General features: G+C 42.1%; 1 protein-coding gene across 3 annotated transcripts in view; it reads right to left on the bottom strand.

The window, feature by feature from the left end:
- Positions 1–26365, bottom strand: part of fig4a (FIG4 phosphoinositide 5-phosphatase a) — a 133569-nt gene that overhangs the window by 16419 nt on the left and 90785 nt on the right. For all 3 annotated transcript variants that reach the window (XM_068027266.1, XM_068027260.1, XM_068027272.1), the window contains 6 exons: positions 20183–20349; positions 12503–12641; positions 8491–8549; positions 7752–7899; positions 5980–6063; positions 3081–3276 (listed from right to left, as the gene is read on the bottom strand). In XM_068027266.1, the coding sequence (XP_067883367.1) occupies positions 3081–3276; positions 5980–6063; positions 7752–7899; positions 8491–8549; positions 12503–12641; positions 20183–20349 (793 nt within the window). The remainder of the gene's footprint in view (positions 1–3080; positions 3277–5979; positions 6064–7751; positions 7900–8490; positions 8550–12502; positions 12642–20182; positions 20350–26365) is intronic.

Genomic DNA, 26365 nt, shown 5'->3' with positions numbered 1-26365 from the left:
GCTCTCTACATACCAACATAATGACTCAGTTTTCCAGTGGAGAAATCACATACATAATTTTAAAATAAATCTTTTGTGGATATGGCAGTCTCTAGATGCCAATTAAAATCATAACTTTTGCTTATCCTCAATTCTTTTCAACTAAATCATGGAGAAAGGAGGAAAGAGGTGGTGTACACTAATTTACAACAAGATTACTGCCCCATTTTGGCCTGAAATTTGGGGTAAGAATAATGGTGAGACTAACAGCTCTCTAATAACTACAAATCACAGTGGAAAAGACAACAGAAAGTCTGTGGTCAAGTGTAAGTGTACTAAATGACGAGTGCCATTCTGCGCTGAGAGCAAAATCCAGGCCATCATTTTTCAAACACTTTAGATCAGATTGGTAAGGATAGACGCTTGATAAAATGGACCATAACCTATATTCAAAGGATGAGAAAACCACACCAAAAAACAATCATAATTTCCTTCTTCAGTTGGTTATCCTGCATGTATTAATGAATAGAATAATGTGATGTGGCACAACTTACAGGATGCGCAGGATACTAGTAGTTTTTCTTGACTAGATTGTCTCCTAAGAATTATTAAGTCAAAGTTGAAAGTGGAGTTACGTTTAGTGCTACAAGTATTATAGAATGCAATAGCTCATTACCATAAATTTTGTTCTTGCTACACATTAGGCAATAATTAAAATTGAAGTTAATAGAACATTTTGTTGTTATTTTCCAATGCGGGCATTCCATCTCCCACAGTACAATCTGTTTTCAAGTAATCGCTCTGTGAACTGCTAAATAATTCATAGGAATAACACCATTACAAGCTATAAATATAGACACATGCCAAATGTGTGAAACACCAAGTAACTTACCAAAAGTCCTAGACGAGGTCAGAGCTTTAAAACTTGTTATAATAGTAAAATGTTTCAATGCCTTTCTCACATAAAAATACTATATGCATACTTCTAAATGCAAAGGACATACTCAGCTTGGATAAAAAACTCAAATTAAACAAACGAAAACAAAATGAGATTTGAAGGTTCTGGAAGAGACGCACTTGAATTTTTATTTTTTCATTCTTAGAATGTGGGAGTTGCTCACAAGACTGGCATGCATTGCTCATCCCTAGATGTCCTGTCCAGGTGGTAATGGGCTTTCTTCTTGAAACGCTGGTAGAGGTTTGACTTAACTAAGTGGTTTGCTAGGCCATCTCAGAGGCAGTTAATGGTCCACCATGTTGGTTTCCCTCCCTGAAAAGGGACAGTTGGGTTTTTATGGCAAACCAACAGCTGCAGGGTCACTTTTACTGATACCAGAGTTTTGATTTTAAAAATTACTACTCAAATCCTCCATCTGCTATGGTGGGAATTCTCCAACTGCTATGGTGGGATTTCAATTTGTGTTCGCTGCATTATTAGTCTAGTAACATAACCACTACACTACTGCATCTCATACCTTGAATAGGAGGAGATGTCAGGACAGAACAGCAGAGTTATTTACCAACAAAATGCATGAAAGGAATATAAAACTGTTACCTACATACCCTACTTTTTTGTCACCCCAAGAGTACATTTGCATATGCCTTAATCATTTTACTGCAGTTTGTGGGATCTTTCTGTGTACAAATTGGCTGTTACATTTCCCTAGGTACTAGTAACTGTTTTAAATGTAATTTATACCATATATATCACATTGAGATGGTTGAGACACACATTATAAATGCAATTTTTTTTTAACAAAGGTTTGCAGCTCTTTACCTGAGACAGCAATAGAGAGCTTCAGAATTTACAACTTTCCCGCTGCCATTTTGATAATAGTACTTTAGGCATAAAATAATTTCATTCTTCTACCCAAGCAAACAAACAAAACAAATAAGCTTCTGCTTCTCTCTCCATAGATGCTGCCAGACCTGCTGAGCATTTCCAGCATTTCTTGTTTTTATTTCAGGTGTCCAGCATCCGGAGTATTTTGCTTTTATTAAAACAAATAAGCTTCCGTACCAAGTAGGATCATTTACATTGGAGCTATTTAAGCTCCATATACTGTCTTTATAAATGACCAGCTAACCATCGAGTTACTGATCATGCAAGCATAATTTTTTTCCATAATTAGTTATGCGAGTTAATTCTGTTCTCTAATCTACAGAATGTGATTGTCTCAATTATGTTTATTGAAATACTTCAAATACAATCCTGTAAAAATATTATAATAAAACTTTTATTCTAGAGCAAAGCTTGAGGGTTAACCCAGTATTAACGAGTGACAAGAAATTCCTACGAGACACGTCATAATTAACAGTTGCTTCAAGTTGAGCCCTTTTTTTGTCACTCAAGATACAGAAAGAGTACATCAGCATCGGCTTGAACCTTGTAAAGAAAGGACTAATAGCTAAATAGGGGAATACAGACACTCATTTAGTTAATTAGTAGCAGTCTAGGTGAATAATAGGGCCATTATTGCCAATTTCCTACCTTAGAGACTCATGCATTTGGTGGATATAATGCTTACTCTCATCCTGCACTATTACTATGCAACTCTACTATTATAACAGAAAGAAAATACTCAAAAGTTACTGATATGTTACAATACTTCCCCAGCCTTAATCCAACCAAGTTACAGAAAAGCATAATAGCATTTTCACCACTGAAAAAAACTTGAATAGTGCCCCTTTGAGTTTACATTTGCGAAAGCTATTTGAATTACTGACCCAGGTTTCTCAATTGGTCACAAGCCTTCTCCATGCTGATGACGAAAATTATCCTTCATCAATTAAGTGGGTGAGTGATGAAAAGAACCTGGCTTTAGCCACCCTCTTTAATTTTGATTCCCATTTTCACCTTTATTTCCTTCTATTTTATATTGTCTCTGAGATAATTTCCAAGTCCGGAGCAGTACGATGGTCTCATGAAAGATCTCTGTCAATGCAATTAGATACAGAAGGTGTGCAACAACTATTTAGGTCAGTTATTCAGTTTTCCCTCCAATAAGAGGTATCTTGCTTCTAAGTAGTCTAGCTGAAGCCACATCTGTGGCATAATGAAGTATAGCTACTTTTCAATCACATAAAAATGTGTTTATTACCTCAGGAATTTTGGTTGTATCCCCAAACTCTGTAATTTTTATTGGTGTTGACCGCTGAGAGACAGGACCTTCTTCCTCTTTGTCAGTTCCTGAATCATCCTCAGAACTACTAGAAACGGCCTCCTCTGATGGTGGTGGTGGGGCACTTGCTACTGTTTTACGTTGCAATACAGCTTCTTCCTTATTGCTTTTGTTACTGAACAAAAGAAGTATTTTAGGGAAATTGTACAACAGAATAACTGGATTCAAAAATACAATACATCGTATAGGTAGTAGATATCCTACTCTCAGCTGAGAAAAAGCACAGTGCAATACATCTGAAGAATCAACACTAAATAAATACACTGGTATCTGCTCTAAAATAAAAACATTTTAAAATGTTCACAGAAATGGTTTGCATAAAATTTTACATTTTTGCTGGGAAACAATTAATACTTGAATTACAAGAGGTCCAGAATAAATTTTGTAACGGTTACAGCAAAAGTATGGGAGAGGGAATTTTCCAAAAACATGAAGTCGAAGAGTATAGTATAATTTCTATTTTATATCGGGAATCAAAATTTCACACAACATAGAGTATAATTTACTAAGCACAGTTTCCACTTTTAAATGTTCTCTAAATGTAATTGGTCATTAAAGATTCCAGTGAATATATGAAAGGCAGGAAATTCTTCCATATTCGACCTAACATTCCTCCATCAACTAAAATTACCAACGACAGATTATCTGGTCGTCCATTCATTTTCTGTTTGTCAGCCCTTGTTGTGAGCAAACTGGCTGCCATGTTTTCTTACATAAGTGACTGCACTCCTAAAAAGTATTCCATTGGGTGTGAAGTATTTTGGAACATTCCAAGGATGCCAAGTTTTTTTCTTTCCTCTCCCCCTCTAAATAAGCATCAATAACCTACTGAAAGTTTGTAGTAACTATAGATGGAAATACAGAACAGAAACCAGAGACCTAAAATTTCTTTGAACTGGCTGAAATTAAAGTGTAGTGGGTTTATGAGGATGTCTAAAGAAGTTACTCTCGTTAATCAAAGGTCGTTAAGTACCGCTGACTTAGCAACATGAAACAGCATCAGACATGGCTCAGTGGTCGCATTCCTGCCTCAGAGGCAGGAGGTTGTGAGATCAAATCCCATTCCAGAGACTTAAGCACATAATTTAGGAATACTGGTGGAGTGCTACACTGTCGGAGGAGCCGTGTTTCAGATGAAATATTAAACCAAGGTCCTGTTGGCCCTTCCAGGTAGATGCAAAAGATCCCATGGCACTACTTCAATAAACAGGAGTGTTCTCCACACAGGTGTCCTGGCCAATATTTATTCCTCAATCAACATCACTAAAACAGATTATCTGATCATTACCAAATTGCTGATTGTAGGATCTTGCTGTGCACTAATTGGCTGCCATGTTACCTACATTAGAAAAATTTGCATTTATACAGTGCCTTTCATGACCTTATGATGTCGCAAAGCGCTTTACAGCCAATGAAGTACTTTTGAAGTGTAGTCACTGTTGCAATGTAGGAAACACGGCAGCCAATTTGCGCACAGCTATCTCCCACAATCAGCAATGTGATAACGACTAGATAATTTGTTTTAGTGATGTTGATTGAGGGATAAATATTGGTCAGGACATTGGGGATAACTCCCTGGCTCGTCTTCAAAATAATGGGAGTGGGATCTTTTACATCCACTTGAGGGGGCAGATAGGGTCTTTGTTTAAAATCTCATCTGAAAGACGGCACCTCTGACACTGCAGTGCTTCCTCAGTTCTGCACTGGAGTGACAGCCTAGATTTTTGTGCTCAAGTCTTCTGACTCAGGGGCAAGAATGCTGCCAATTGAATGGCAGCTGTCACAATTATAACAGTGAACACACTTCAAAAGTGCTTTATTAGCCTTAAAGCACTTTGGAATGTCTTGAGATCATGAAAGGCATTATACAGATGCAAGTTTTCTTTCATTCTTTACATTTGTCCCATTCATCCTTTTTTCCTGCTTAGTTTGCAATTGGCACCTCTTGCAACAGTACAAGACTGAGAACTCTTGTGCACTAATGCTGCACCCAGATCTGCAGGATGTATTTTTGCTTCTGACTTTGATTAGCTGATTAAACTGTTATACATCAGTGTAATTTCTGGTACCTGAGCTGGGATTTCACATGATGTTTCAGCAAACATGATGCTCAACACTGCTTGCCATTGAACTTTGCCAAATGAGCTTTGGCAGATTCAACTTTCTGCATTAACTGTACAGATTGGAGCAGAAAAACTGATTACTTGACATCTTCATGTTGGGACTTGGCAGTGAAATATAATCCTCTATACTTTGCTGCTTGATCATCTTCACACACCAAGGTGTTTTGATAGCACATCTTTAACTGAAGGAATTAGAAGAGGTGGTACCAGTCCTGTTTTACTGCAACTTGATACCACATATGATCTGCTTCATATTATTGTGCCTATCCTTTGAATTAGAGTCAGAATTCGCTCCCTGAGCCTAGTCACAAAACTCACAACTATGATGAAAATGTTTTACAACTTTAGGGGAAGGCTAGAGAGAGACAGAAACAAAAAGGAAGAGATTGGACAAGAGGCTGTAAGAGCAAATAATCTAAAACTGAGTAGCAAAGAGGAATTATATTGTGTTCTGATGAAAGGTCACAGATCTGAAATGTTAACTCTGTTTCTCTCTCCACAGATGCTGCCAGACCTGCTGAGTATTTCCAGCATCGCAGTATTTTGCTTTTGTATTTAGGTTATATTTAGTTGCACATTTAGTACATCCTCCAAGACACAGATTCTTATTTGAAATTAATAACTGCACTTAAAAGCAAAAAGTTTTGTAAAGATAAATGAATATGCACAAATAAACCCAGTTATCAGTTCTTTACCTCAGCATGGATTTGCCAGTTTCTTCCGGCTTGCGAATAGTGAAAGGACTGGGGTCAATTCCAACATTCTTTGGCATGAAGTCCCTTTAGACAGAGTACAATAAAGCTATAGAATACTATAACCCCTAAATTATTCAGATTTTAAAACAAACATGCAAGGCATCAAAACTTCCAACTTTGTCATGTGTTGACTAGCAAGTAATATTTGCATTATGTTTGAAATATAAGTGTTCATAATTTCCAACATAATAATGTGAACAAAGTGACTCCTGACAAAGTGTTCCAAGCTGTGCACATGTGCAAATGCTCTCCTGCTCTCAGTCCTTACCAGGACTAATTGGCACATGCGCGGGAAACCGATCCCCCGTCACTCGCTCCCCCCAACTCAGCTACTCCCGCCCACCGCACTGGCCGCTCTTCTCCCTCGGCAACACGCTCCAGGCCTCGACGCTTTCTCCCCCCCCCCCACCACCTTCCCCCTCCTCCACCCCACCGGCCGCTTCCCCACCCCCCCCAACTGCTCGCTCCAGACCTCACCACTGCTCCCCCCACTCCCCTTGGCTGCTCACTCCCTGCACCCCCCCCACCACCCCGCTCACCGGCCGCTCGCTCCCTACTTCCCCCTCACCCCTCCAGCCACTAGTTCTAGGCTGCGCTGCTTCCCTCCTCTCGGACACTAGCTCCTACGTCGCCTTCACCCCTCGTGGCCTGCCTTGCTTCTTCGGGCGGCATGCGGAGAATGATTGACCGTGGGAGCGAGTAGCCAAGAAGGGGGGGGTGGGGGGGGGGGAAGTGGTGCGGCCTGGAGCTAGTGGCTGGGGAGGTGGGGCGGGTGGGGGTGGAGCGAGGGGCCTGAGAGCAGGCGTGGGAGGAGCAGTGGCGAGGTGTGGAGTGACTGGCTGACGGAGGGGGGAATGGGGAACCGGCAAGGCTGTAGTGAGTGCTTAAGGGAAGCCAGCTGTGAGAAGACGGGCGCAAGAGGGACTGATGGAGAGAAGCAATGGCAGGAGGGAGCAGGGGACTGTTGGGGGTGGGACAGCAGCCACTTAATGGATTTTCGGGTTCCATTTGGTTTTCTGTGATAAATTAAGCAGCGCCATCTTTAATCCTGGCATCTGCCTGAATGTCGCAGACAGTGAATTTCCAGTGGAAGAGGCTGCATTTGCGCATGTGCTCGTACTGCGCCACCTAGTGGTTGCATTGTCAGCAAAAGCAGCCTTACGTGAAACCTTTACAAAACCTATGCCAAAATACTGGTGGCATTTTATTCTAGATTTAATTAATTGAATTTAAATTCCTCAGCTGCTGTGGTGGAATTTGAACTCATTTCTTTGGAGCATTAGTTAGAGGCTCTGGATTACTAGTCCAGTAACATTACAACTATGCTACTGTCCCCCTGTCTGAAAGAAGGCTCTAACAATCAAAAGAACTGACAAGAGCAATGATGTTATACCAAGTGACAGTGATTTGAGGACTTATTTTTCTGCTTCAGCTTCTATTTTAAAAAGAATTTAATGTATATGCTACAGGACAAGCTCTTACAGTACACAGGCTATTTTCTAAAGTGGTAGAAATATCACTAAGTTTCACATATCGCATTGGTAATTAGTTCATCTTGTAATGCTTATCCAGTCTGAAAGGTTAAGCTACTGCAAGATCTTGTCCTTAAATATTCTTAAAATAAAAGTTCTGTAAAAAATAAAAAAGAATGTATTAGAATTGGAGCATGGGGCAGAGCAGGGGTTATCCAAAGGAGTGAACAGATTACATACTTAGCTGAATTTGTCATTGTCAGACAAAAGGTATCATCAAAACAGCTCAGTTCATATGGCCTGAAGAATTCAGTGTATACATCTATCTCTTCAGATTTATCCGTCTTCTTCACTACTGTTATTTTTTTAAGGTTCTCAGTGCAAGGAACTAAAGAGATGAATAGCAGAGAGGAAAATATTTCAATTATTTTAATTAACTGAAGAAATCTAATGCTATGCTATACATTATAGATTAGTAACATTAAAGGAAGACGCTAGGCTGCAGTTTTAACTATAAAACTCAATCAGTTTATACAATACAGCAGTTGTAATTACTTGCATCAAGAAAGGTTTAAAAAGTTACTGGGTCAAGAAAGCCACATTTAATTTTAAAATGTACACAGTTAAAAAGCTGCATCCTTTAAATGTTTTAGATCAAATACATAGCTATGTTATTCAATATGACCAACATTTACTATTAAAAACAAAAGCTTTTCTACAGCACTTTATTGTTCAAACTATACAATGTCCTTTATCCTTATGAAGATCAAGTCTTGATTCTGAATGTGGTAGATAACACATTTTGATTATTATAATAATAGTGTTGACCTGTGAATGCAAACTGTTAAGTGGCTCTGTAATTCAAATTTTAATTTCTTAAAATACACCACTAAATTATAGATAACCTGCTAAATACTTTTAAATTAAAGAGTACCAAACTGCTCAATAACATTATAGTATGCAAGTTATTTATTCCTACCTTCATCATAAGGCAAAGGTAGATTTTGTAGTACCTCCGGTGTCCACCAATGGGTATAGCTTCAAGAAATGTAAAAAAAAAAAGCCGTATTTACAACATTTGATATAAAATAAACTGCTCAATACAACATAAAACAAAAACTTAAAAGTTTTGCTTGTAAGCTAAAAGAAATTACAGTCTAGTGTGGAGTCAGGGGTAAAATAGCAGAATGGATAGCAAGCTGGCTACAAAATAGAAAACAAAGAGTAGAAAGTAAAGGTATTTATTCAGACTGGCAGAAAATGGAAAGCAGAGTTCTACAGGGATCAATGCCGGAACCACTGTTGTGTAGATTGTTTAAGTAAATGGTGGACTTGGGTATCAGAAGTATAAATTTAAAATTTGCGGATGACACAAAATAGGGGTATATCAAGGGCAATTAGGGATGGGAAACAAATGTTGGCCTTGCCAGTGATACCCACATTTAAAAAAATTATTTCATGGGATGTGGGCATCGCTGGTAAGGTCAGCATTTGTTGCCCATCCCTAATTGCCCTTGATAACTGAGTGGCGTGCTAAGCTATTTCAGAGGGCAGTTAAGAGTCTGGAGTTAAATGTAGGCCAGACCAGGTCGGGATGGCTGATTTCCTTCCCTAAAGAACATTAGTGAACCAGATGGGTTTTTACGACAATCGATGACAGTAATGGTGCCATGAAAATGAGTCTAACTTTCCATTCCAGATTTTTATAAATTAATTAAATTAATTAATTAAATTTAAATTCCACCAGCTGTCGTGGGGGGATTTAAACCTGTATCCACAGGGCATTAGCCTGAACCTCTGGATTACTAGCCCAGTGACATTACCACTACACCATTGTCTCCCCACATTCCATGAACGAATAAAACAATATATAAAATAAATGTGAGGGCATATGTTGGTAGGAGTAATAAGGAGGCCACTTATGCCTTCTTTTAAAAAAAAAAGTCTAAATGGTGTAGAGCAGCAAAGGAATTTAGGGGCACAGATTTACAAATCATTGAAAGTAGCAATATAGGATAACAAGACCATAGATAAAATGCAAAACAAAGCACTGGGGTTCATTTCTAGAGACATAAAATTGAACAGCAGCAAGTTAATATTAAGTTTGTATAGGACCTTGGTTAGACCACACTTGGAGTACTATGAACAGTTCTAGTCTCCATATTACAAAAATGATACAGAAGCACTGGAAAGGAGAATAGAAAATTTACAAGTATGATACCAGAACAGAGGGATTAGAACCATCAGGAAGGATCGAATGAGCTGGTCTTTAAAGTTATGAAGTCGATTGATAGGGTAGATGTAAAGACTATGTTTCCACTTGTGGGCCAGGTAGGGTGGGGGGAGTCTAAAGCTAGGATTCTTAAATAGGATAGTAACTAATATATACAATAACAGCTTTAGCCAGAGAGTGGAACTTGTTACCACATGACATAGTTGAAGCAAATAGTACAAGACATTTAGAGAGTTACTAGATAAGTACATGAAGGAAAAAAAGGACATGCTGATGGAGTTAGATGAAGGATATGAGAAGGCTCATGTGGAGCAACATTAGCACAGACCAGTTGGGCCAAATGGTCTGTTTCTGTGTTGCACATTCTATGGGCAGATTTTATGAGCCCGAGGCAAAGTTGGAGGAGGGGGGCCATAGATTTGCGACAGGTGGTGTAAGGCCCGTTGACAAACGATCTTGCCAGGGGCAGGATAGACGGACGATAGCCTTCCTGCCCAGAGACGAATTGAGGCCCTAAGTGGCCTATTAATGCCACTTAAGGGCCTCTTCCTGCCAAGTCGGGTCCCTCCTCTTTGGGTAATCTGTGGCCCAAGGAGAGTTCCAGCCAGGAAACATTGTACCTCTCAACCCTCCTCGCCAGGGCCTTCTGGACTGGCCCCGGCCATCTCGCCTCACTTACCTGAGGTCCAGTGTTCTAGCGTTGGGTTGGGTCCAAAGCCTCTGAAATACCAGCAGCGGCCACCTCTCGTCATGCCACTGCCAATACTGCTGAGCTGCCAGCCCTGTGATTGGTTGACAGCACTTGGAGGCAGAATCCTCATCGTTAAAGGGATGGGGACCCCAGCGCGGGACAGTTAGGCTGGAAAACCCCAGAGGATAGCTCCAGGTTGGGGGAGGGGGCATAAAAAAGCCGAGGCGGTGCTCCCCCCATCCTTTTGGACCAGAGCCAGGAGCCCCACTTCCTTCACAAAATCTAGCTCCATGTATGTAATTCTAAACTTATTGCACTTCAATTGGTGTAACCTGGACTAAATTATAAAGAAAGATTGGTTGAAGCTGCACTTTTCAGCCTTAAAAGGCAACACAGGTGATTTTACAGAGATCAATAATACTGCAAATATTATAGAAAAGGTAATCCTTGAGAGTAGGCATGTAAGCACAGATTCAAAGTGATAAAGATTAATTTAAGACTTCTTCACACAAAGATTGATCAATACATAGAACGATAGAGTAATGAAGATAAAACCCAAGATCATTAAGAAGCCGTTTGTTCTCGTAATTTGCTGAGGACGTGGAGGTAAGGAATGCAAAATTGTAACACCTTCTTGGATGCACGAGCCAAGATGGGTTGAATGATCCGTCTCGTCACCATATTAAACAGTCCCTTCAATCACCCTATTTGGCAATGTGAACAGAATTCGTATATTTAATTTTTCTGAATTAAAATGATTAACCGTTCATATGCCTGTGACAATGACTGAAAGGGTTGATGCCAACATGCTTGGTTGTACATTTACAAGTGCCATGGTATGGGACTAAATAAGTCTTGCCACGCCAAAAACTATATTCTTTCTAGCTGCAGAAATAAAGTCAAAACTTTCTGGAGGGAGTGCTTATAGATCAGAGATTATAGCACAAAAGGAGGCCATGTGGCAAATCACACCTTTGCCGGGGATTAGAGGAAACAGGAGAGAGAAACTACACCTCTAAAGACATTAGCAGACTATAGATAAATATTCTACTATTCATAATTGCAACATATTGTTCTGAAAGAACAGCGGGACATCCATCTTGTGGCATTTGTGACAGTGTGGCAAATTACTGCTATACATAGAACCATTGTGCTGGAGCAAGTGAGACAGAGTTCCTCATTCTTGGTATAATGAAAACATCTTCATATAAAGTTTATGGCTAACTAAACTACTAAAAGTTTCAAGTCCAATTATACCAGCTATGGCTCAGTGTTAGCACTTGCCTACAGGTCAAAAGATTGTGGGTTCAAACCCCACTCCAGAGACTTGAGCACTTAGGCTGACACTAGAACAGTACCGAGGGAATGCTGCAGTGTCAGAGGTACCATATTTCAGAAGAAACATTAAACCCAGGCCCATCTGCCTTCCCAAGTGGATTTAAAAGAGACCACAGTACGATTCAAAGAAGAGCAGTGTTGCTCTGACCAATATTTATCCCTTAACCAGATCGTGTCATTTATTTCAGGGCTGTTTATGGGACCTTGCTGATCAAATATTGGCTACCATGTTTCCCTACATTACAGCAGTGACTACATTTGAAAAGTACATTGTCTAGAGTGCTTCACAGTTATCAAAATCATGACAGGTGCTATATAAATGCAAGTTCTCTTGCCTTTCTATGTGCCTGGAATGGTACAGATGACCCCCAACTACAGAGGAATACCAAATGAGGTGTCAACCATGCAGAACGTTCGGTCTCTATCGATTATTTTGGTGTGCTGAATGTCTTTATTTTGATTATTTCAAAATGAAATGCAGATAACTTTGATAGTATTGTATATTAGCAAAAATTCCTTAGGTACGAGAAATCAAATTAAATCATAGAAACGTTATATAAGTTAAATTGTTGGTCCAGGTTCATCAAGATCAGTATGGAAGTAAATGTCTCTCGTTTTGAAGTTAAGCTTTGGAGATTCTTAATTAATTAAACCAAAAGGAGTTGGAAAAACAAGACTGGCCCTTGAATAAAATTTAAAATAAAGTAGAAACTACAGGCCATTCGTTACCTTCTCTTGGGAGACAAAAGTGCCACTGTGTTCTTATGATGCAGGTAATAGTCAGTAGGAAGCTCCCAAAGATGAGATTTTCCTTCCACAGGCTGGAAAACTCCAAGAAATAGATTTATAGCATCCTGTCTATCAGCATCTGTAACATAAGAAAATATTAATGAAATGTGCAATGGAAGATTTGCGTATTTCACAGGTTTCTGCTGTTTGTAGATGGAACGGTCTAACAGAATTGCAATTTCATGTCGACCTTATTTTCCCCGATTTGTAGCACTGCATACATAATTTCCTGGAGGAGTAGTTGAGGCTAGTGGTCTGGTATCAGTCTTCAGGTGACAACCACTGGCAGAAAAGGGGTGTGATGGAGGCTTAGTTATAACAATCAAAGGCCATGCACTTATCAATCACAATCGCCCTCCCCCGGGAAAGTGCCTGATCTTCATTTAGTCTCTCTTCTGGATGACGCAGCTAAAACTGAAAACTTGCTTCGGAACACTGCTGACACGCAGCTCCACCTCTTCAATTGCATCAAATAAATGTTTGCAGTCAACATATCCTCAAAATGAACACTGGGAAGATCAAAGCCATTGCTTCTGATCCTTCCCATGAACTCCACTTCCTTGCTACAGACTCCCATACTTTCCTATTGCTTGACCTCAAGGTGATCAAGATTGCTTCCAACACTACATCTTATCCATCACCAAGGCCATGCCAACAAAAACACAAAAATATAGTTGCTTGACAAATCTGAAAATAATGAGGCACCACCTAACTTTACATGACAGTCTCAACGATCCCTCAGTCAAATGTATATAGTCCTTTCTTCAATACTCGTGGGAGTTTGGCTTCATAGGGGCTGTTAAAGTGAACAGAGAATCGGCAGAAACGGAGATGGTAGAGGCAATGGGGTGAAAATTGATAGGCAGGATATACTGGAGAGGCTGGCTTTGTTTAGAGTGACTTTTAGTCAGGATGACTTGCATCCCAGGTTGCTAAAGGAAGAGAGTGTGGAGGTAGTGGAAGCCATTATCTTCCAATCTTCCCTGGATACACTGGAGGTACGAGAGGATTGGAGAGTGGCAAATGTGACACCTTATTCAAGAAAGGGTGCAAGCACATTCCTGGTAATAGTGATAGTCAGAGTAGAAATGAAAGAATAGTCAGGATGAATGCGTGGCTTGAGAGATGGTGCAGGAGGGAGGGGTTCAGATTTTTGGGACATTGGGACCGGTTCTGGGGGAGGTGGGACTATTACAAATTGGACAGTCTACACCTGGGCCGGACTGGAACCAATGTCCTTGGGGGTGCTTTTGCTAACGCTGTTGGGGAGGGTTTAAACTAATGTGGCAGGGGGATGGGAACCAAATGAGGAGGTCAGTGGACAGTAAGGAGGTAGTAACTAAAGCCTGTAAGGAACTAGATAATGAAGTCAGCGTGACAAAGGGAAAGAGTAGGCAGGGAGCAGATGATGTACGCAAAGGGACTGGTGGTCTGAGGTGCATTTGTTTTAATGCAAGAAGTGTAGTAGGTAAGGCAGATGAACTTAGGGCTTGGATTAGTACCTGGGAGTATGATGTTATTGCTATTACTGAGACTTGGTTGAGGGAAGGGCATGATTGGCAACTAAATATCCCAGGATATCGATGCTTCAGGCGGGATAGAGAGGGAGGTAAAAGGGGTGGAGGAGTTGCATTACTGGTCAAAGAGGATATCACAGCTGTGCTGAAGGAGGGCACTATGGAAGACTCGAGCAGTGAGGCAATATGGGCAGAACTCAGAAATAGGAAGGGTGCGGTAACAATGTTGGAGCTGTACTACAGGCCTCCCAACAGCGAGCGTGAGATAGAGGTACAAATATGTAAACAGATTATGGAAAGATGTAGGAGCAACAGGGTGGTGGTGATAGGAGATTTTAATTTTCCCAACATTGACTGGGATTCACTTAGTGTTAGAGGTCTAGATGGAGCAGAATTTGTAAGGAGCGTCCAGGAGGGTTTTCTAGAGCATTATGTAAATAGTCCAACTCGGGAAGGGGCCATACTGGACCTGGTGTTGGGGAATGAACCCGGCCAGGTGGTTGAAGTTTTAGTAGGGGACTACTTTGGGAATAGTGACCACAATTCTGTAAGTTTTAGAATACTCATGGACAAAGACGAGAGTGGTCCTGAAGGAAGAGTGCTAAATTGGGGGAAGGCCAACTATACCAAAATTCAGCAGGAGCTGGGGAATGTAGATTGGGAGCAGCTGTTTGAAGGTAAATCGACATTTGATATGTGGGAGGCCTTTAAAGAGAGGTTGATTAGCGTGCAGGAGAGACATGTTCCTGTGAAAATGAGGGATAGAAATGGCAAGATTAGGGAACCATGGATGACAGGTGAAATTGTGAGACCAGCTAAGAGGAAAAAGGAAGCATACATAAGGCCTAGGAGGCTAAAGAAAGACGAAGCTTTGAAAGAATATCGGGAATGTAGGACCAATCTGAAACGAGGAATTAAGAGGGCTAAAAGGGGTCATGACATATCTTTAGCAAACAGGGTTAAGGAAAATCCCAAAGCCTTTTATTCATATATAAGGAGCAAGAGGGTAACTAGAGAAAGGATTGGCCCACTCAAGGACAAAGGAGGAAAGTTATGCGTGGAGTCAGAGAAAATGGGTGCGATTTTAAACGAGTACTTTGCATCGGTATTCACCGAGGAGAGGGACATGACGGATGTTGAGGTTAGGGATAGATGTTTGATTACTCTAGGTCAAGTCGGCATAAGGAGGGAGTAAGTGTTGGGTATTCTAAAAGGCATTAAGGTGGACAAGTCCCCAGGTCCGGATGGGATCTATCCCAGGTTACTGAGGGAAGCGAGAGAGGAAATAGCTGGGGCCTTAACAGATATCTTTGCAGCATCCTTAAACACGGGTGAGGTCCCGGAAGACTGGAGAATTGCTAAGGTTGTTCCCTTGTTAAGAAGGGTAGCAGGGAAAATCCAGGTAATTATAGACCTGTGAGCTTGACGTCAGTGGTAAGGAAGCTGCTGGAGAAGATACTGAGGGATAGGATCTATTCCCATTTGGAAGAAAATGGGCTCATCAGTGATAGGCAACATGGTTTTGTGCAGGGAAGGTCATGTCTTACCAACTTAATAGAATTTTTTGAGGAAGTGACAAAGTTGATTGATGAGGGAAGGGCTGTAGATGTCATATACGTGGACTTCAGTAAGGCGTTTGATAAGGTTCCCCATGGTAGGCTGATGGAGAAAGTGAAGTCGCATGGGGTCCAGGGTGTACTAGCCAGATGGATAAAGAACTGGCTGGGCAACAGGAGACAGAGAGTAGCAGTGGAAGGGAGTTTCTCAAAATGGAGAAGTGTGACCAGTGGTGTTCCACAGGGATCCGTGCTGGGACCACTGTTGTTTGTGATATACATAAATGATTTGGAGGAAAGTATAGGCGGTCTGATTAGCAAGTTTGCAGATGACACTAAGATTGGTGGAGTAGCAGATAGTGAAGGGGACTGTCAGAGAATACAGCAGAATATAGATAGATTGGAGAGTTGGGCAGAGAAATGGCAGATGGCGTTCAATCAGGGCAAATGCGAGGTGATGCATTTTGGAAGATCCAATTCAAGAGTGAACTATACAGTAAATGGAAAAGTCCTGGGGAAAATTGATGTACAGAGAGATTTGGGTGTTCAGGTCCATTGTTCCCTGAAGGTGGCAACGCAGGTCAATAGAGTGGTCAAGAAGGCATACGGCATGCTTTCCTTCATCGGACGGGGTATTGAGTACAAGGGTTGGCAGGTCATGTTACAGTTGTATAAGACTTTGGTTCGGCCACATTTAGAATACTGCGTGCAGTTCTGGTCGCCACATTACCAAAAGGATGTAGATGCTTTGGAGAGGGTGCAGAGGAGGTTCACCAGGATGTTTCCTGGTATGGAGGGCGCTAGCTATGAAGAGAGGTTGAGTAGATTAGGATTATTTTCATTAGAAAGACGGAGGTTGAGGGGGACCTAATTGAGGTGTACAAAATCATGAGAGGTTTAGACAGGGTTGATAGCAAGAAGCTTTTTCCCCCAGAGTGGGGGATTCAATTACTAGGGGTCACGAGTTCAAAGTGAGAGGGGAAAAGTTTAGGGGGGATATGCGTGGAAAGTTCTTTACGCAGAGGGTGGTGGGTGCCTGGAACGCGTTGCCATCGGAAGTGGTAGACGCGGGCACGATAGCGTCTTTTAAGATGTATCTAGACAGATACATGAATGGGCAGGAAGAAAAGAGATACAGACCCTTAGAAAATAGGCGACATGTTTAGATAGAGGATCTGGATCGGCGCAGGCTTGGAGGGCCGAAGGGCCTGTTCCTGTGGTGTAATTTTCTTTGTTCTTTGTAACTAAAGGCCGGTCAGTTTATCAGTAGTGGGTAAGGTTTTAGAAACAATTAGGGGAAAAAATCAACATGAACTTGGAGAAGTTTGAATTAATTAAGGAGGGCCAGCACAGATTTATAAAAGGCAGATCGTGCTTGACTCATTTAATTGAAATTTTTGATGAAGTAACAGAGAAGGCTGATGAAAGGAATGCAATGGATGTTGTCTATATGGATTTTAAGAAAACCTTTGACAATATACCACTTAAAAGGATGGTTAACAAAATGGAGGCTCATGGAACAGGAGGTCAGTGTCAGTTTAGACAAAAAAAAATTGGCTTAAGGACAGAAAATAGTCAGTCATAAATGGTTGTTTTTCAGACTGGAGGAAGGTAGACAGTGGTGCTCCACAAAGGACAGTGCGAGGACCACTGTTTTTTTTATATATATATATATATATAAATAAATGACTTGGATATTGGAATATAGAGTAACATTTCAAAATTTGCTGATGATACCAAGCTGGAGATGTGGCAGTGAGGATACCAATCAATTGCAACAGGACACAGATAGGCTAGCAGAATGGGCAGACAAATGGATGACGGAATTTAATACAGAAAAGTTTGAGATGATGCATTTGGGCAGAACAGATAGGGAGAGGCAATAAAGACCAAATGGTACAGTTCTAGAGTGTGCAGGGACAGAGGGACCTGGTGGTTCACACACATAGATCTTTGAAGGTGGCAAGACATACTGAGACAGTAGTTAGCAAAGCACACAGAATCTTGGGCTTCATAATTAAAGATATTGAGTACAAAAGCAGGGAAGTTATGCTGAACCTTTATAAAGCTCTGCCTAGGCCCCAACTAAAGTACTGCGTCCAGTTCTGTTCACCACACTTTACGAAGGATGTGAGGGTCCTTGAGAGGGTGCAGAGAAAACTTATCAAAATGATTCCAGGGATGGAGGATTTTAGTTACAAGGTTAGGCTGGAGAAGCTGGGGTTGTTCTCCTTGGAGCAAAGGAGATTGAGGGGAAATTAGATGGAGGTGTACAAGATTATGCCAGGTTTAGTTAAAGCAGACAAAGAAAAGCTGTTCCTATTAGCTGATGGTACAAGGCGTAGGGGACAGAGATATCAGGTTTTGGGCAAGAGATGCATGGGGGATGTGAGGAAGAATTTTTTTTTTATAAACACAGCGAGTTGTAATGACTTGAAACTCGCTGCCTACATGGTGGTCGAAGCAGAGACGTCAATGATTCAAAAGGAAATTGGATTCGCACTTGAGGGAAATAAACTTGCAGGACTATGGGGACAGAGCAGGGGGAATGGGCCGACTGGATTGTTCTACAGAGACGGCATGGACTTGTTGGGCCAAACGGCCTCCTTATGTGCCGTTATGACTCTTGTGCTGCAAGTCAATTCATCACCCGAGATGTCAGCTTTGGTTCAGCGGTGGCACTCTTGCCTCTGAATCAGAAGGACAAAGGTCAAAGACAAAATTGGCAACATTCATTATCTTTTCTCTTTTATCTGCACATAATTGAAATGCTGATATGGTGTACACTATGTACCTCAAGTATTAAAATGGCTCAGCACTTGAACAAAATAAACTGGTAATAGCCGAAAGAAAGATGTATGACACTAGAGATAAGCTTTGTGGCTCTCCTCTGCATTGACTTCAGCACTTAAATGTTTACCATGCTTCTCAGTCACCAGAAACAAACACAGTATTTAAGGTACGGTGTAACTAGGACACTGTACAATTTGATTATGAGTCCTTATATTCTCCAATTTGGCTATAGAAATCAATATTCTTAACTTATCCCAACATTGGTTGGACATAGGTAATTAGGATGGGCAATCATAAATAACTTCCAGATTGCAGTACTTGTTTGCCTGGGTTTTTTTTTTTACCCCTCCTTTTTTCAGATTCTATTAAAATGCATAAGAGGTGTTTTCATGAAATTTTTTAAAGATGGGTAGAGATGCAGCAAGGAAGAGAATTTAAGAGGAGTCAGAATGAAGGCCTGTGGTGACTGAATACTGCTAAATATGGTGAAGGGAAGGACAAAAAATAGAACTACTTCAGCAACACAGTGCTGGCCGGGGTGCGCGGTTGGACGGTGCAGTCGTGGTTAGGGAGGAGCTAGGCAACAGGGGTAAATTTGTAATTTTTTTAATCCTCATGTTTGTTTAGTGTGTTGGGTGTCAGTGGAGGTTGGTAAATGACCAAGACAAGAGGTGAGTGAGTTTTAGGCTGGAATTTTATGCCCCCACCCCTCCCCCACGGGGCAGCATAAAATTGGATAGGATGGTGGCAGGCCGGTGCCGTGCTCATCATCTACCTGCAGTTGCTGATATTTTATCAGTGGCGGGGAGGTGGCAGGTGAGCAGCCCACCTGCGGGTCATTTGAGGCCCTTAAGTGGCTAATTAACTCCCACAACAGCAATGTGATAATGACCAGATAATATTTTTTTGTGATGTTGATTGAGGGATAAATATTGGTCAAGACACCGGAGATAACTCCCCTGCTGTTCTTCAAAATAGTGCTATGGGATCTTTTACGTTCAACTGAGAGGGCAGACAGGGCCCTGGTTTAACGTTTCATCCGAAAGATGGTATCTCTGATAACCACAGCGATCTAAGCTGACACTAAGTCCTGGTGTGGGACTTGAACCGAGAACCTTCTAACTCAGAGGCAAGTGCGCTACAACTGAGTCACAGCTGACACTAGACATTATTTAGGTTGACAATTCAGTGTAGCAGTGCACTCTCAGAGCTGCTTGCTGTTGCATCTACTCTCAGATGGACGTAACAGATCCCATGACAAAATTGACATAATTTACAAAGCACCTGAGTTCTCCCGGATTCCTGGACTATATCTATCCCCATTAAAACAGATTCTGTTATTTATCTCATTGCTGTTGGTGGGGCCTTGCTGTGTGAAATGTACTGCTGCACTTCTCTACATTCCAACAGTAACTACATTTCAAAAGCATTTCAATGGTTGTGAAGCAATTTAGGATGCTCCAAGGTTGTGAAAGCTGCAATATAAATGCCAGTCATCTGTAGGAGAGTCCTAGAGGAGGGTGTGTAAGGGAGAGCTTGGAAGAGATATCGAAATAACTGAGCTTGGAAGTAACAAAAGCACGTTAAGTATTTTCAGTGGCAATGGCTGGAGAAATACAATATATGCAGGAAGAAAAATTCAGAAAGATCTATTAGCTGAAGCACAAAAATGTAAGGTTTGCATCAGGGCATACTTTTGAGATGGTCATTGCATTACACAGTGATTGAAACATTAAACAAAGGTCATATATTACCTGAAAATGCATTACTGTAGTACCTAGAGAGGGTTTGCATGATGTCCTTGGAATGTTGTGTCCAGGGTGCAATCTTCCTGTAAGTTTTCACTCGATGTACTAGCTGTGAACCGCCATATTGCAAAGATAGTGTATCACCGTGATCTTCATACAGTTCTTCAAATAATCTATCAAGAAATTACTCCAACAGTCACATGATTCTTTACTGAGATACTATAAACAGAAACATTAGTGAGTTTCCTATTTTTGCATTGTGGATATTTTAATGTTGCTTGCTTCTGTGTTTGCATGCCCTTCTCACCCTCTTCTCTCACACCACCACCCCCCAACCCTGTAACAAAATATCCCAAGGTGCTTAAAAGACTGAAAGCTTGATCAGAGGTAGGTTTTAAGGAGCAACTTAAAAGAGGGCAGGAAAGATTAAGGGAGGGAATTTCATTGCTTAGGGCCAAGGCAGCTGAAAGCACAGCTGCCAATGGTGGAGAGATCAAAATCAGGGATGTGCAAGATGCTGGAATGCAGAGATTTTAAAGGCTGGCAAGGCGATAGGAAATTTCAGAGTTAGGGAAGGGCGAGGCCACAGATGGATTTGAAAGCAAGGACGAGGATTGTAAAATTGAGGCGTTGTCGGACAGGGAACCAATGACGATCAGCAGGCTGGTGAGCCTAGAGCCAGGGACATAGTCTCAGAATAAGGAGTAGGCCATTTAAGACTGAGATGAGGAGGAATTTCTTCACTTGGAGAGTGGTGAATCTTTGGAATTCTCTACCCCAGAGGGCTGTGGAAGCTCAATTGTTAAGCATGTTCAAGACGGAAATCGATAAATTGGAGGCTAACCAGGAGAGCATCGGCATAGAAGCAAAAAAGGCACGGATGGAAGAGGGTTTCAGCAGATGAATGGAGAAGCATGGTTGGAATAGGGTGATATGGAGGTAGAAGGAGGCTGAATAAGTGATGGAGTGGATATGGGGTTGGAAGCGCAACTTGAGCTCAAACACAATACCAAGGTTTCCAACAGTCTAGCTCAACTTCAGATGCCAGGGAGGGGGAAGAAAACAATAGTCAGGGAATTGAGTTTGTGGTGGCAGCCAAAGACAATGGCTTCAGTTGTCCCAATATTTAGGTGTAGGAAATATCTGTACATTCAATACTGGATGTCAGACATGCAATGTAAAAAATCTGAGATGGTGGAGCAGTCAAGAGAGGCGGTGGTAAGATAGAACTGGTGTCGTCAGCATACATGCAGAACCTGATGTTGCGTTTTCTGAAGATGTCACCGATGTAGCTGTAGCCGAGATATAGAACAAGACCAAGTATAGATCCTTGGCGACTCCAGATGTAATGGTTCCAGTGAGAAGATAAGCCCTCCATCAGCTGATGAGTTAGTCCTCCTCACAGTGGTTAGCACCGCAGCCTCACAGCTCCAGCAACCCGGGTTCAATTCTGGGTACTGCCTGTGTGGAGTTTGCAAGTTCTCCCTGTGTCTGCGTGGGTTTCCTCCGGGTCCTCCAGTTTCCTCCCACATGCCAAAGACTTGCAGGTTGGTAGGTAAATTGGCCATTATAAATTGCCCCTAGTATAGGTAGGTGGTAGGGAAATATAGGGACAGGTGGGGATGTGGTAGGAATATGGAATTAGTGTAGGTTTAGTATAAATGGGTGGTTGATGGTCGGCACAGACTCGGTTGGCCAAAGGGCCTGTTTCAGTGCTGTATCTCTAAAAACTTTTAAAAAAAGCACTTGGAGGAAGCACTGAGGGTGGCGAGGGCACAAATTGTACTCTGGGCGGGGGACTTCAATATCCATCACCAAGAGTGGCTCGGTAGCACCACTACTGACCAATCTGGCTGAGTCCTAAAGGACATAGCTGCTAGACTGGGTCTGCGGCAGGTGGTGAGGGAACCAACAAGAGGGGAAAACATACTTGACCTCATCCTCACCAATTTGCCTGCTGCAGATGCATCTGTCCATGACAGTATTGGTAGGAGTGACCACCGCACAGTCCTTGTGGAGACGACGTCCCGCCTTCACATCGAGGATACTCTCCATCGTGTTGTGTGGCACTACCACCGTGCTAAATGGGATTGATTTCGAACAGATCTAGCAATGCAAAACTGGGCATCCATGAGGCGCTGTGGGCCATCAGCAGCAGCAGAATTGTACTCAACCACAATCTGTAACCTCATGGCCCGGCATATCCCCCACTCTACCATTACCATCAAGCCAGGAAACCAAGTGCAGGAGAGCATGCCAGGAGCAGCATCAGGCATACCTAAAAATGAGATGTCAACCTGGTGAAGCTACAACACAGGACTATCTGCGTGCCAAACTGCGTAAGCAGCATGTGATAGACAGAGCTAAGCGATCCCATAACCAACAGATCAGATCTAAGTTCTGCAGTCCTGCCACATCCAGCCATGAATGGTGGTGGACAATTAAACAATTAACTGGAGGAGGTGGCTCCACAAATATCCCCATCCTCAATGATGGCGGAGCCCAGCACATCAGTGCAAAAGAGAAGGCTGAAGCATTTGTAACAATCTTCACCCAGAAGTGCCAAGTTGATAATTCATCTCTGCCTCCTCCTGAAGTCCCCAGCATCACAGATGCCAGACTTCAGCCAATTCGATTCACTCCACGTGATATCAAGAAACGACTGAAGGCACTAGACACTGCAAAGGCTATGGGCCCTGATAATATTCCAGCAATAGTACTGAAAACCTGTGCTCCAGAACTTGCCGCACCCCTAGCCAAGTTGTTCCAGTATAGCTACAACACTGGCATCTACCCAGCAATGTGGAAAATTGCCCAGGTATGTCCTGAACACAAAAAAAAAAGGACAAGTCCAACCCGACCAATTACTGCCCCATCAGCCTACTCTCAATCATCAGTAAAGTGATGGAAGGTGTCATCAACAGTGCCATCAAGCGGCACTTGCTTAGCAATAACCTGCTCAGTGACGTTCAGTTTGGGTTCCACCAAGGCCACTCAACTCCTGACCTCAGTACAGCCTTGGTTCAAATATGGACAAAAGAGCTGAAGAGGTGAGGTGAGAGTGACTGCCCTTGACATCAAGGCAGCATTTGACCGAGTATGGCATCAAGGAGCCTTAGCAAAACTGAGGTCAATGGGAATCAGAGGGAAAACCCTCCGCTGGCTGGAGTCATATCTAGCGCAAAGGAAGATGGTTGTGGTTGTTGGAGGTCAATCATCTGAGCGCCAGGACATCACTGCAGGAGTTCCTCAGGGTAGTCTCCTAGGCCCAACCATCTTCAGCTGCTTCATCAATGACCTTCCTTCAATCATAAGGTCAGAAGTGGGGATGTTTGCTGATGATTGCACAATGTTCAGCACCATTCGTGACTCCTCAGATACTGAAGCAGTCCGTGTAGAAATGCAGCAAGACCTGGTCAATATCCAGGCTTGGGCTGATAAGTGGCAAGTAACATTTGTGCCACACAAGTGCCAGGCAATGACCATCTCCCCTTGACATTCAATGGCATTACCATCGCTGAATCCCCCACTATCAACATCCTAGGGGCTACCATTAACCAGAAACTGAACTGGAGTAGCCATATAAATACCGTGGCTACAAAAGCAGGTCAGAGGCTAGGAATCCTGAGGTGAGTAACTCACCTCCTGACTCCACAAAGCCTGTCCACCATCTACAAGCCACAAGTCAGGAGTGTGATGGAATACTCTCCACTTGCCTGGATGGGTGCAGCTCCAACAATAATTAAGAAGTTCGACACCATCCAGTACAAAGCAGCCCGCTTGATTGGCACCCCATCTACAAACATTCAATCCCTCCACCACCGACGCACAGTGGCAGCGGTGTGTACCATCTGCAAGATGCATTGCAGCAATGCATCAAGGCTCCTTAGACAGCACCTTCCAAACCCGCGACCTCTACCAACTAGAAGGACAAGGGCAGCAAATGCATGGCAACACCACCACCTGCAAGTTCCCCTCCAAGTCACACACCATCCTGACTTGGAACTATATCGCCTTTCCTTCACTATCGCTGCGTCAAAATCCTGGAACTCCCTTCCTAACAGCACTGTGGGTGTACCTACCCCAAACGGACTGTAGTGGTTCAAGAAGGCAGCTCACCAACACCTTCTCATGGGCAATTAGGGATGGGCAATAAATGCTGGCCTGGTCAGCGACGCCCACATCCCATGAATGAATTTTAAAAAAAGGTAATTGCCTGACTACAATTCAATAGATAAGAACTGAACCAGGCAAGGGAAGTTTCACCCAGATGGACAATAGAGAACAGGCCTTGGAGGATGACAGTATAGTCAACTGCATTGAAGGCTGCAAACAGGTCGAGAAGGATGAGGAGGGATAGTTTACCACAGTCACATAAAACGTCATTTGTGGCTTTGATAAAGAGACATTTCAATACTCTGGCAGGGTGGAAATCTGAAACGTACACACTATATATTTTTGTAAATACGTCTTGGTCCCTACGTCGGATTTCTTTTTCAACACTGTTGATTTTACACAAGGGCCTCAGCTATTTAACTTAGGGATGCCCTGAAATAAATTCTGAACAGGGCAGCAGAAAGAAAAGGAAGAGAGCAGTCAAAAGGGCAAAAAAAATAAATCACCATCCTAACTTGGGAAGGCCTTCCCATTTATATATATGTAAAAGAAAAATAGGGGGACTGGTTAGAACGTGGTTGTTCACCCTCCAGCCCCTGCACTTAAATTCAACGTGGGCTAGTGATGTTTATGACATTATATAAAGGTCGTCTGTGCAAAATCTTAGCCAGCCTCTAAGACTGGGATCAAGACAAAAGATGCAGAATAAAATAAAAAAAAATATATCCTTCAACTTGTATTTTTCTGATGTTAAAGTCACAGTTATTGTGGAGAAACGTTATCCTATGTCAAGCACTATAGTGGTTATTAGATGTAAATTTTGCAGTAAAAAAATCCAGTTCTGCAGTAAAAAATACAATTTTCTAAACTTGCATCCATAACCTTGACACAAAAATTGTATATTATAATAGATACTAATGTGTAATTAAATAAATTGCGTTCATACGCAACTCTATTTGATAACCACATAGATTTGCATACAAATAGATAACAAAATTGTGGGACAGGCTTAAGGGGCTGAATGACCTACTCCTGTTCCTGTGTAAAGGTTTCAAGGGTGGTAGTCAGTTGGAAAACAGCAACTAGAAGCAAATTCTCCTCCGATTTTCCTTCTCTTCCTGCCTTGGGGAGTGACTTAAGACTGGTGTATGCTGGCCTAAGTGGTATATTTGAGCCTACAGAAGTATCAGAAGATTATTTGTGCATGGGGGGCATTACAGACAAGTTCAATTCCATCCCCACCAGAGATACCCAACAGATACACTCTTTCCTGCAGATGCATCACTGAATAGTTTTCAGCAGCAGAAACCATGTCTACATTTTCTCATTCCTAGTTCAGAGGTGGTGAAGCCAGTAGTCATGCCTCTTCCTGCCATCCTGGCTTAATAGCTCACAGAAAATAGCATAAGCCAGACATCAAACAAGGGTCTCCTTTTTCTATAAGACTTAGTACATACCATGTGGTGCATGCAGCCTGCCTTTTCACTAAATCAGCCCATTTTATTTTGGATTTTACCAATTCTCAAGACAAGACGGACAAGCGTTGATCGTTGATTTTTAAAAAATCCAGTACAGGGTAAATATTTGCATAGAGCATAGTACTGCGCCAGACAGACACAAAGGGCCCAATATTCAGTGGTTTTTCCGAACAGTGGAAAGGAGTTGTGGGCTGGATAATCGGAAGTCCAGATTTTCTCGAATGCTGTGGAGTTTCAACTCCACAGCATGCATTTAAAAAAAAAATTCCTCAGCCTGATTGCCAGGCTTAGCTACCTGTCTGATGGGGAAATCCTGCACAAGGACGCAGCATAAGACCAGGTATTTTGGGGAGTAGAGATCAGCTAGAGTTGGAGGGTGGTGGGGAGAATTGTCTGTGGGTTCACAGGTTAGTTTGTTGGGCCTGTAGGAAACACTCCTGATCTTCCTCGCCCAGTGCTGGAAATGCACTTTCTTAATGGATTTGGCCCTTGTGGACTTTTCTACCTGCCGTATTTACTGGGAAACCAGGCCAACAGAGGTTAAAAATAGAAAGTCTATCAAAAATGAAGATATGCAGTCTCCTTAAAAAGTTTT

Source organism: Heterodontus francisci, chromosome 3 (genome assembly GCF_036365525.1).
Source record: "Heterodontus francisci isolate sHetFra1 chromosome 3, sHetFra1.hap1, whole genome shotgun sequence".
Taxonomy (NCBI): domain Eukaryota; kingdom Metazoa; phylum Chordata; class Chondrichthyes; order Heterodontiformes; family Heterodontidae; genus Heterodontus; species Heterodontus francisci.
This window is presented reverse-complemented; position numbering and strand designations above follow the sequence as displayed.